This window comes from Odocoileus virginianus, chromosome 5 (assembly GCF_023699985.2).
Source record: "Odocoileus virginianus isolate 20LAN1187 ecotype Illinois chromosome 5, Ovbor_1.2, whole genome shotgun sequence".
In the NCBI taxonomy this organism is placed as follows: domain Eukaryota; kingdom Metazoa; phylum Chordata; class Mammalia; order Artiodactyla; family Cervidae; genus Odocoileus; species Odocoileus virginianus.
This window is the reverse complement of record NC_069678.1, coordinates 75,806,563-75,818,728: the sequence shown is the minus strand read 5'-3', so window position 1 is coordinate 75,818,728 and position 12,166 is coordinate 75,806,563. Positions and strand designations below refer to the sequence as shown.

The 12,166-nt window shown below is 44.9% G+C and overlaps 1 protein-coding gene across 15 annotated transcripts in view; it reads right to left on the bottom strand.

Moving 5' to 3' along the window:
• Positions 1–4,170: 4,170 nt before the first annotated feature.
• The window catches only part of TTC39A (tetratricopeptide repeat domain 39A), a 49,921-nt gene continuing 41,925 nt past the window's right edge, over positions 4,171–12,166 (bottom strand). For all 15 annotated transcript variants that reach the window (XM_020907239.2, XM_020907243.2, XM_020907244.2 and 12 more), the window contains 5 exons: positions 10,772–10,892; positions 8,617–8,728; positions 8,085–8,199; positions 6,485–6,601; positions 4,171–5,971 (listed from right to left, as the gene is read on the bottom strand). In XM_020907239.2, coding sequence (XP_020762898.1) covers positions 5,848–5,971; positions 6,485–6,601; positions 8,085–8,199; positions 8,617–8,728; positions 10,772–10,892 — 589 coding nt within the window. In that variant the 3' untranslated portion in view covers positions 4,171–5,847. The remainder of the gene's footprint in view (positions 5,972–6,484; positions 6,602–8,084; positions 8,200–8,616; positions 8,729–10,771; positions 10,893–12,166) is intronic.

Genomic DNA, 12,166 nt, shown 5'->3' with positions numbered 1-12,166 from the left:
TAAGAAATCACATTTATGGGTCTGGATTTCAATAAACTGCATTGCTGATTTCTCATGAAGAGTAGAGAACATGAAATGCCAACTCCCATGGACGCTTAGAGCCTGATTATCACTTAGCATATTGAAAGTGTTTTTCTCCCCCTGAGTGTCATAGCTGATGAAGAGAAGATGAGGTGTTTTAATGGCAATTCACACGAAGCAGGAGCAATTGGTGGTGTTGGCATTTGGCACGGCATTGGGTTCCCAACTTCCATGCTTAACCTTATATGGTACATTCTTCACACAGCAGTTAAAATAGTTGAGTAAATTGGATGATATCGTTCATCTGCTTAGAGCTTTTAATTGCTTTCTATTGTGTGGAGAATAAAATCCAAGCTGCTTAACGGAGATAGTAGATTTTCTGCCTCTCTCCTTTCATAGTACTCTACTTTTTAGACTTTTTGTGCTTTTTAAAATGTCAAATTCTTATCCTGTCTCAGGTCTGTTGTAGTTTCTGTCCTGCCGTGCACTTCCCCAGATTGTTTGATGGCTGGTTTCTTATCCTCTGTACCAACAGGCCCTGTTTATTCCGTGGCTCTAATTTGTTTACTTTCATTTGTTTCTATGAGAGCAGGACATTTAGGTTCTCAGCAGATATTTATTAAGTGAAGGGAAGGAGAAAGCAGGGTGTCTTAAGCATTTCTGATGGAGTGGAAGCCACCATCCCCATTAGAAAGTGGGGATCTTATAAAGATTTTTGAGGGTGGCAAGAAGGACAAAGGCAAAGCTCTACCTGAGTGGGCAGCTTGCTGATAAGCCTTGTCTCTAATCAGTACTGCCCCTTCACCTGGGAACCAACTTTTGAAAGAAAGGGCGTATAGTGGATACATGTTGTTTTTGTCTGCCAAGTACCCCATGTTTTTTAGAAATAACTCACAACCAATTGTGTAACCCACGATGGACCAATTGTACTACCTCACACCCTTTCCAAGGTAGTTCTCACACTTCGTTGTGCATCAGATCCACCTGGAGGACTGCAATTGTTCAACCTCACCCCTACGTTGAAAGGAGGGGACTTGATAATTTGCATTTCTAACAAATTCTCAGATATCTAATGCTGGAAAGCCACCAGCCTAAGGGAAGGACATTTGAGCCAAGTCAGACTAATCAGGAATCCTTATGTGGGGATTTTTCATACTAGGGTTAGGGCAAGGAGCCCTTTTCTTCTGGTTACAAAGCTATAAGGATGTAAGGTCTGAACCACCATGCCGAAGAGTCAGTTCGAGAGAATCTAACACAAGAACAAAGTGAAGGGTTGGAAAAGGCCTAATGGATGCACTTGAGCCATTGATTCAGTCGTCCCCAGGCCAAACTCACCACTGCCTTCCCACAGTTCATATGGGGCAATACATGTACCTTAATATACTTGGGGCTGTTTGTTTAGTTAGGCTGTTTATTTAGTTGATTTCTTTTTATCTTAAGCAGGCCTGTGAAGCAGTTGACATTAGCCCTATTTTATAGCAGAGTAAACTGATTCTCAAAGCAGTAAAATAATTTGAATTCAAGCTGTACTTATAGCCACTATCCCATGTAGTTAATAGAATTTAAAGTTGCCATTTTTAGTAGATCAGGCTCTTCTCTTATGTATTTGCTCACTACCTCTTTTCCATAGATAGATATCAGAAAGTCACCTCTAGCCCAAGGGCAACAGATTTCTGGGCTATGAACCACTTTGACCCACAGATGTGAAATGTTTGGCCAGCCAGCACTGTTAAGCACTTAAAAACTTAAATTCTAAGAGTGTCTTCAGCATCATATGCTTCTAAGTTTGCCAGTGTTTCTGCCTCTTAGTGTCTTATACCAAATCTCTTCTAGCATATAGTTTAGACTCAAGCCACAGTCCAGGCCTGAGCCTCTGCATCAGTTCACTTTCCATCTCTGGAGTAGCTGGCTGGAACTCTGCCTCTTTAACTGGGATTAGCTCATACATTTTACTCCAACATCCTAATTTTATGAGCAAATATGGTTGCTTAAGAATTGCCTTTGTCCAACTTAGACCCTGCCCCTACCTCATGATGCCAAGTACCATGTGGGGAACCATGCCACACAGACATAATTCCATGCACTCCAAGCCAAGGACTTCTAGTGTTTGAGTTGTTAGCCAGTACCTTTTCCTTACTTAACAGTGGCCCGAGTCAGTTAAATCAGATCCAACTTGAAGCTGATAATTGGAAAGCTTGACCAGTAGTTTAGCAAAGCATGAGCTTTAGAGTTCAACTGCTTGGCTTCAAATATTTCTGATGCATAATAGCTGTGTGATCTTAGGCAAGTTGTTCAACCTGTGTCTCAGTTTTCTCCATCTGAAAAATGGCAATAATAGCACTACTTCATAGAGTGGTTTTTGAGGATTAGATACTTGCAGACTACTCAGACTCACAACTGGTAAGTAGCACTTAATAATATTTAGACGTCCACAGCAATCTTCTGTAATTCTGTATCTTACCCAAGGTAGGGGCTCTATTATATTTTGTCATTTTAAGAGCTAAGTAAACGGTGGAAGCAACTCATAGACTGCTTACTTCGAAATGGATTTTTAAGGCCCTGAGGCTCCTTGTGTGTGGATTTACTTCACCCTGTCAGACAGTGAACTTTGCACCAGATTTCCACAGAACTATGCTAACTCAAGCAGAAAGGCACTTTCCTGCCTTTGGAAAACTGCATCTGAGGGTGAGGGTGAGAAGTTCCCATTTGCTGCTTGGTTTTCAGAATCCAGACACCTCACATTTATTAGTGAATTAGTGTGATGGTGCTAAGGACATAAAAGAACTGTTGAGAAGGCACACTGTTGGACTAAATTTGAAGCAAAGAGGAAGACTGTTTTCCACTTATCATCTTAGAAGAAATAAACTTGGGAGTCACTCCAGAGAAAAGCATCTTTGGATTTTATTCCCTTATTGAATGATTCAGGCACTCAGCAAGCTGGGGCTTTCTAAAATCCCCCAGTGCTCCCTTCAGTTGCTGGGAATCTCCCACTCGGACCTGAGCCAAGTGTTTGGTTGGCGCTGGCCTTTTAGAGTCCTGGCTTCGCTGTCAAGTCATGGCTTTTTTGCTGTGAATGACGACAGCTGTCTTGGAAACGCTCCTATTCTGACTTGAGAGATAAGGAATAAGGAATCCTGCCAACATATGGGAGAGCTGATAGGGACATAGCACACTGCTGGAAGCTCAAGGCCTGGGACCAGTGAGAGGCAGAGTAGACTTGATTGCCAAGAGCCTGATCAGAGCATGTTACACAGGACAACTAACAACTGCTCCCTAACAACTGAGTTCTTCTGTGTGGCAAGGATTTAGACTTTCTGCAAATGAGGATTAATTGCTCTCTGGGTGTCCTGGACCACTGTAGAGGCCCCTGATTGAGGGAGTCTATCATCACTTCTGGTAAGCCACCTGGGGACAAAGCCTTTGACCAAAGGTAGGGAGGTATAGATCAGTTGCCTCTTTTTGGAGATGAAAGCCCAGAAACAAGACTTGACCAGAATTAGAACTGTTGACAGCAGGAGAGAGCCTTAATCTAGTTCAAATTGCTAAATTTTAGAGGCTCCATGACTCCCAGGGTCACGCTGAAAAAGCAGTAGTAGCAAAGTAGGGGCTGGAATTAGGTCTCCCTACTTGGAGGCCAGAACTCTCCCCACCTGATCAGCTGCCTTTCTAGGGCAGATGTGCTAGGAAGGTGCAGTGTTTGAGAAGCAATGATCAGAAATGGCTCAAGACACAGTGAGAAGCCCAAGACAGCATTTTCACCTTCAGAGGCCTCTGCACAAGGATACAGTGGTGTCAGACACCCAGCCTTTCCACCTTCCTTCACATACATGTTTGTTTTTGGCCATCCAGCTTGTAGGATCTTAGCTCCCTGGCCAGGGATTGAATCCCAGCCACATCCGTGAAAACACCAAGTTCTAACCACTGGACCGCCAGGGACCTCCCTCACAAGCATGTTTTTGAGGGAGGAGCTCAAGCTGCAGGTAGGATAAAGGAGACAAAACTGATAGCAAGACTGCAGCCAGGGCAGCAGATAGACGTTAAGGTGCTGGAGGGCTAATGCGTGAAGCCCAGAAGGAAATAGCAACAACTAGGAAATCACCCTGGCATAAAAAGTTTAAAAACACCTAAAATGAACACTGAAATGAAAGGTTTTTGTAAACGGCAATTTTATGTTTGGTGTGCGGTGACCAGTGCTGCTTTTATACTGTGATGGGTAGCATTCTGATATGTGAGGGGGCCAAGAGGCCACCCTGTTCAGCAGCCTAGCTCTAGTTCAACCCTTTCACCTGCCCTGCTGGGCTGGGCTCCCAGCACCCAGGCTGTGGAAGAGAGAGAGCCTGCCCTTTGTGGAAGGCATCCTTTTGTCTAGTTCTGACAAGATAGATCTTTCTTTCGGTACCATTTCTTTCTGACGGTACACTAAGTGCAGAAGAGTATCTTTGGACTGTCTTTTCCTAATGAGAACATGCTTTACCTAAAACCTATAACTCCATTCAATATCAGTCATAGGAAACTTGATTGTATATTAATAGATTAAACCACCCTGTCCCTAGCATATGCTGAAAAGTGTTTGCTAAATACAGCAGGCTGGAAGATTGGAAGAGTTGTCTGTGGTCCTTCCCTTACAGAAGCTGCATTTGTGTGTTTGAGTTAGACACTTTTAGGGGCCAGAAGGATAAGCGTTGAAAAGAGTTTCTACTCGGGTCCAACTGATTGTTGCCTTGTGAGAATGAGGCCCAGTATTGCCAGATTTTTAAAGTAAGAAGCCAGAAACCAGATTTATTTGTGAAGTCTCCCCATTTTTAAATGTTTGTTAAATTATTCTGAAAATTTTAAAACATTAAGCTGTCTAAATAAAACATGCTTGGGCCATATGGCTTCTGATTGAAACTTTCTGCCCTGCCCAAGAATTCAAGCAACAATGTATTTTACTGAAATAGATGTTGCATGATCTCTGAAGTGTATAAGTTTTATTACTGAAATATAGCTTTTCTCTTAACTGAAAAATCTAAAACATACATAAACAGACTAACCATTCTGTTACTAAGAAAAATGCTATCAGTAAATAAATGTACTGAAGTATAGAAGATTTTTTATCTTTCATAAATCATTCCCAGTGGTTTCAGTTTGGCGTATAGCAGACCAGTGTCTGAGAAACTTTACCTGCCAAATTTCTTGGCTTTGGCACAGAAAGGGCTCCCTTTCCTTCAGGCCTCGATATCACCATTCCTTGGTAGTGGGAATTGATGTTTTTTTCCTACAAATGGACTCAAGATTATCTCACTAAAAAGACTTTTTTTTTTTTTTCCAATTGCAGAATTACAAAGGGGCTGTAAGAAGTAAGGTAGTGGGATTGTGTGAAACCTCTGTGTTTAGCCCTCAGAAATCTCGAAGCCTGAGATCCAGATCCTCTTTTGGGTCCTTCCAGCCCTGGAAGCTGAGACCTCACTGAAGTCTAACAATGATTTACATACAGGTGGTTGGTTGGTGGTTTTTCTTCCCCCAAAGCCAACTTTGATTCCATCAGTGTATTTCTAAGGAAAATGTAAACTGTTCATACATTCTCTTAACATCACAGTGAAAAACAAGTACCCGTATGTGTGACAGGGCAGGCAGGGAGCTCCACCTGCTCTGGCCTTGACAGAAGCCCTTGGCCGCACTGGTGAACATGCTGGCTTCACCTCTGCACAGACACCTAGGTCGTGCTATCCCACTGGAGCACCGGTGGACCCCAAAGGCAGGGCAGGGGGCGGGGTTCTTTTTGAAATGTTTCCAGGAGTTCTGTCCAGCTGATTCTGTCTTCCAGCCTGGGACTGCTGCACAAAACTACAAGGACATTGATGAGACCATAGATCTGTTGCCTTTTTCTAGGGAAGACTTGGCTTGGAGTGTGGCTGCCTGGATTCGAAAATGTGTCCTTGACTCCATGGAATAATTCTTATAGTTTTGCCTGGAAGAGACCAGAGAATCAGATACGTGAAGCTGCTCCAGGTTGTGATTTTTCCCTTAGTCTGAGCTGTGGGAACCCACTAGCCAAGGAATACTTTTAAAGGCTAATCCCTATCTCTGTTTAAAGAAAGAGTTGGGCTTAAATTTAATAGGAATTATCTGTTATCATGCCCTCTGGAACCACTGTTGGTCCTTTGGGGCCCAGTGTGAAGGAATGATTTCAAGATCTGTGGGCTAGAAGGCAGGAGAACTGCATCTTCACACCAGCCCTGTAGCTTGTGGTGTGACCCCAGATAACTCAGTCATTGAGTCTTGAGATTTCAGTTCCTCTTTGGTAAATTAAGGAAGAAGACTCCCTACACCAGGTGAAAGCTGGGTTCCCCCGGGACATGGGCCCAGCCTCTGGGCTGCCTACATTGCCTTTGCCAGCACCCTCTCACACTGCTGCCTGGCACCTCTGCCTCCCCTGAGCTCATGGGGAACAAAGGCCAGACCAAGGCAATTCAAGCCTTACTTGGCAGTTTCCAAGAGTTTGACAGCCTCTTCATTTCTGCCTTGCTCCATAAACAGCAGGGCCAGCTCCAGCAGGGCATTTGGGATCAAGTAGTGGTCGTATTTAATCCTCTTTTCACTGTAGGACAGAAGAAAACACAGCTTACAGGCTCTGCTTTTGAGCCATCCTTTGGGCACGTCTGCCAGACTCCTCCTGAGCATCTCCCAAATGGGAGGATCCAACTCATGGTCTCATGGGGTTTTCTGATCTGAATTCCAACTTGGAAGGTTCCCACTATTTAGCCCTAGAAAGACTTAACCACATACATATACACCATGGAGTATTACACAGCCATTAAAAAGAATTCATTTGAATCAGTTCTAATGAGATGGATGAAACTGGAGCCCATTATACAGAGTGAAGTAAGCCAGAAAGATAAAGACCATTACAGTATACTAACACATATATATGGAATTTAGAACGATGGTAACGATAACCCTATATGCAAAACAGAAAAAGAGACACAGATGTATAGAACAGACTTTTGGACTCTGTGGGAGAAGGCAAGAGTGGGATGTTTCAAGAGAACAGCATCGAAACATGTATATTATCTAGGGTGAAACATCACTAGCCCAGGTTGGATGCATGAGACAAGTGCTTGGACCTGGTGCACTGGGAAGACCCAGAGGGATCGGGTCGAGAGGGAGGTGGGAGGGGGGATCGGGATGGGGAATACATGTAAATCCATGGCTAATTCATGTCAATGTATGACAAAAACCACTACAATATTGTAAAGTAATTAGCCTCCAACTAATAAAAATAAATGAAAAAAAAAAAAAAAAAGAAAGAAAAACATACCAGAAGCAAAATGTTGTTAAAAAAAAAAAAGAATTAACCACAGCAAAGCCTTCCAGTCCTCTGCACCCTGGGCCCCAAGTCCCTGACAACCTATGGTTCACGTCATGTCCTAGGCCCACCTCCACCTCAGTCCCCAACCCTGCCCCCCACCGCCACCCTCTATTTCATCGGCAACCCTTTCCCTTTACGACTTCACCTAAGCAGGGAAGGACTGACTGCTGTCACCCGACCTCAGGTGTCTCCCGTGTCCAGGCATTAGCACATGATCTCCCTGCTCCACTTAAAACTCCTCTTTCCTTTTTCTCTGCCTGATAAACTTGCCAGTTAAAGTGGCATTGCTGGAAAGCCTTTCCTGGTGTCTAGCATTTGGTTTAGGTCCCTCCTCCTGGCACCTGCTGGCCTCTCTGCTTTCCTCTAGCACAGCCCTCACCATACCAGATTAAGTTATAGCTGTCTCTAATATCTGTACTCCCCAAGGACAGAGATCCTAAGTTACAAACTCCAGGGGGCACCATTCACAGGAAACACTGCAGACAGGCTCCTGTCGCTGGACAGTCTGGTGGCCCTGGAGGACAAGGTCTGAATGATCTCGGCCTAGAAGGGTCCTCGCACAAAACAGAAACCAGTACATGTGAAGCAAGTAGGAGTCGGCCAGAGTCGGCACTGTGCATGTGTGCATATGGAAAGAGAAACCCAGAAAATGCTACCCTGAAGCCCCAGGCCCAGGGGGCCATCTGGAGAGAGAGCAGCCAGAGGCACTTACTTGGCAGAGATGCTCCTGAAATTCTCCTCAGCCTCCTGGACACGGCCCAGATATTTCAGACACAGGCCTTTCAGCAGCTTCACCAAGCACTCATCATCCACTGAGTACTCATTCTCTGAGAATAGGGGAGTGAGGGAAGACAGCTTTGTTCATTTTCTCAACAGTTACTCATGGAGCCCCGACTCTGTGCTGGGCCCTGGGGACACAGAGATGGCTCACACATGGCCCCCGTCCTCAGGGAGCTCACATCAGGGGAGGAAAGACGGATACTGAGACAATGACAATACAGTGAAATCAGGACCGACTCAAGGAAACTCAGGGCTTATGGGAGCCCAGCAGAGGCCCTGATGTTCCCTGGGGGACAAGGGACAGCTTCTTGGAGAAGTTGTCACTGGAACTCAGCCTAGGAAGGCAGAGGACAATTACCAGGGTGGAGAAGTGAGGAAGGACATTTTGGGTAGAGGGAACCTCCAACTGTAAAGACCTGTGGTCAGACCCAGCCGGGCCAGTTCAAGGGCCTGGGGGTAGTCACCTGGGCCCTTTTCCAGCGTCTCTTCAGCCTTGATGATAATCTCAAGGATCCCATCTGTGAGTTCCGGCTGCTTCCCAATCACAGCGTAGCCATTCCAAATGTACATCATTTCCTAGGGGCAGGGGAGCAAGTCAGTCCTGGGTTTCCTCCCCAGTGGGGCCTCAAGTTTCTCCATCTATAAAATGTATAGCGCAGATGAGGATCACTAAAGGCCATCCTAGCTCTAATCTTCGATGACAAGTCTCAGCCCAGCCTTTGAAGCTGTAGGCTTGAGGGAGTGATGGGGATTCTTAACTCTTACTTACTGAGATCTCTCCTTACCCCTGTGAGAATTTAAGATGGACCCGTATTCTCACTCTTCTCATATAGTTTTCAATTACGTTTCTGTTCCTGGATCCCTAGGGCACTAGTCTGCACTCTCCCAATCTCTCTGTCCAAATTTCCCGTCCTTTGAGAACAAGGTCATGCCCCGCACTCTCCAGGGAGTTATCTTCCTTGCTCCAGCTAACAGGGCCTCCTGTACCAGAGGAATCATAGTTGACGTAAGCTCTTCAGGGGCTTAAGACCAAGTTACCTTCTCTCCTATTTCACTAAGGCAGTGGGCCTGAATTTCTATCTATGAAACATAGGATTTCTTTCTTTGCCTTAACTGCCAGGAAGCTCAGAATACTAAACTTTCATTCTAGTAATTCTGTTAGCTTAGATTAGCATTTCCTAAACTATCAAACCCAAGCAATGGACATGACAGTGACTTGTATACATAAACGTCTAGAAAGACTTTTTATAGTTTTTGTTATGTTCTAGGGAGGAACTTTAAGTTTTGAGAAGTACTTATTAAATCATTACATCGTCTAAAAGAGTTCTGTGGCTAAATAACGGAAAATCTGCATCCTTAAGCTTCTTCTCGGAGACCTACCGTGCAGATGAGCATATAAAGGCTCCAAGAAGGTCTACAGTATATAAACTTTGTTCAGGCCGTCTTCCCTAAACGTATTTAATCACAGAAATAATTTTATGCACACAGAGCATCTTGCAGGTTACAGTTTTGGAAATTTTCCCCTAAATATCTGGTTAGGTGTTTTCCCTGCCCCTCCTTACAACATATGCCCCCATCTGATGACAGCTTTATTGTATATTTTGAACTGTAAAATAGTTCAAAATTTACTTAAAGATATTCAAGATATAAGCTCAAATATTGAACTTTTTAATTTCTGTAGTATTTAATAAGTTTTTATCAGCAGATTTTCATCCCTGCTCTATGAAATGGGCTAGGTAGATATTTACATTTAAGGGAAAGGGGACCCTATATGCAAGGTAACACAGTGAACAGCAGAGCCAGGTCTCTGAAGCAGCACCCTTCCTACCTTTCTGGCTGCCTTATTATTTGAATAACAAGGACTCGTAACAAACTAGAACCTGCTCTGATCATGCATGGAATTGTCATCATAACTGTGATTCAGAATATGGGCTCCAGAACCATACTGCCTGGGTTCAGATTCTAACTCATCAGCTATGGGACCTGGACAAGTTATTTCATCTTTCTACTTATATCTTATCTATATTTTATCTTCCTACTTATCTGTTAGGCCTTATCATCCCCTTCTGTAAAATGGAGATGCCACCAGCACCTAAGAGGATGCTTATGAAGATCAGATGAGGCAATAGGCAATGGGTGTAACGAGCTTTGAACACAGCAGGTGCCCAGCAACAATGCCAGCAATTACTGTTATTTCAGAGTTGACTGTAACACAGGTCCCAGCCTCAGAAAAGCTTGGGGCAGTGATGGGGGAACAGTATAAACAATAATTAAAATCATGTGACAAGACGGAAACAGACAGGATGGCAACACAAACAGCTGAGAGATGCCTATCTAGGAGCGCTGCGTTTTCCGCTTTCAGGCATCTGCAGCCTGCTCACCTGTCTTCCCACCCCCATCCCTAGTAGACCAGTGCTTTCTCAGAGGTTGAGGTAGGCTCAGACTCATGTGTCCCTCACCCAGGGCCAGGTGATTTGTAAACTCCTCTCCAGGCCCTGGGGTCATGAAGGTCTCTGTCCTCCATCCACGCCCTCCAGGGTCACTGGCTATATCCCTGACCCTCAGCTAACCCCCACAATCCCAAATGAGTGCAGGACCAGTCAAGACCCTCCTACCCACCAGAGCAGGGATGGGCAATGAGATAGGTTTAGGGGAGAGGTAGCGTCTGGACTTCCGGATGGCAAACTTCTCTGTGGGTAGAGATTTCCCAGCAATCTTGAGTTTCAGGCCTGGCACAGCTCTGTGGAAGAGATAAGGAGGGTGGAGAGAGGGCAAGAAAATGCTAGAACTGAGTCCCCAACCTATCCAGCCTCTGCTTGACCCCTCTCTGGACCTCATTTTCCCCATCTATATGATGAGAGTGTTGGATTCATAGCCTGCGGCTACGGCCTAATGTCGTACGCCCTGCCGCAAGATCTGACCACTTCCTGTGGCTCGGCAGGCTCCTCTGCACCAGTAGCTGGAGGTGAGGCTGTACATGACCACCACCCCTCAGGCCTGCTCTGCCTTGCAATCGTCCCTCTCTACTCCCAGCCCCCATTTCCTGAGGGCCCAGCAGAAGTCTGACCCTAGTTTCACAGAGGAGATTAAAACTCATAAAGGGAAGGACCTGCCCAAGAGCACACAGCACAAACCTTTCATAAACTCTGGCCATGTGAGCTGCGGCCTCCTCAGCTGTTTCCCAGGGTAGAGTAAAATGTGGCATGCAGCTGAGCAAGACTACATCTGGGGCCCCATCTGGGGCCCCATCCACCCAGCCCTGCCTTGCCCTGAACTTCTGCCACAATCATGGGGGTATGGCTGTGACCTGAGCCATCCAGGCCCAGGAAACAGCTGGACCTAGTTGTGAGGTCCCCACCAAGCACCTCTGCCACTTATTCACTGTGGAACCTGTCTGGGCCTGCTTTCTCATCCCTAAAATGGAGACAATGATATGAAAAGGAGAAGTTGCTACCCCCAAATATGCATCTTTGGCATAACGGTTATTTTAGGCTGATCATTTTTAAGAAAACAGCAAACACACAAAATGCTCTGAAAATCTAGTAGAATTTAACCTTTTTGTAAGACATTTACAAGGGAAATGTCCATGTGTAAGGATGTCTTTCTCTGGACCAGAAAGAGGAGAAAGACTAAATCTCTAAAAACTTATCAATGAAGAAGGCGGAGACTAAAATCTGCATAACAACCATATACCTTCTTTTTTATCTGAAAACCTCCCATAACTGGCTCCCCATCCAACTAAATCTTCTTTTTTGCTTTAGCCAGAGATGGCACTTAAGGTAACAGCTTGGGCCATTTCAGAGAGTCAACTCAGTTTTCCTGGGCCCCTCCCATACAGGAGTTATTAAATTTCTGTTTGCTTTCCCAGTAATCTTATTATGAGGGTCTCAGCCAAGAATCTAGAAGGATGGAGGAAAAATAACTCTTATTTCCCCACACTCTTCCCCTCACAGATCTTCTAGAAAAATTATGTAAGATGCAGAGACTAAGTCACACAGCATCCTGTGACTGACG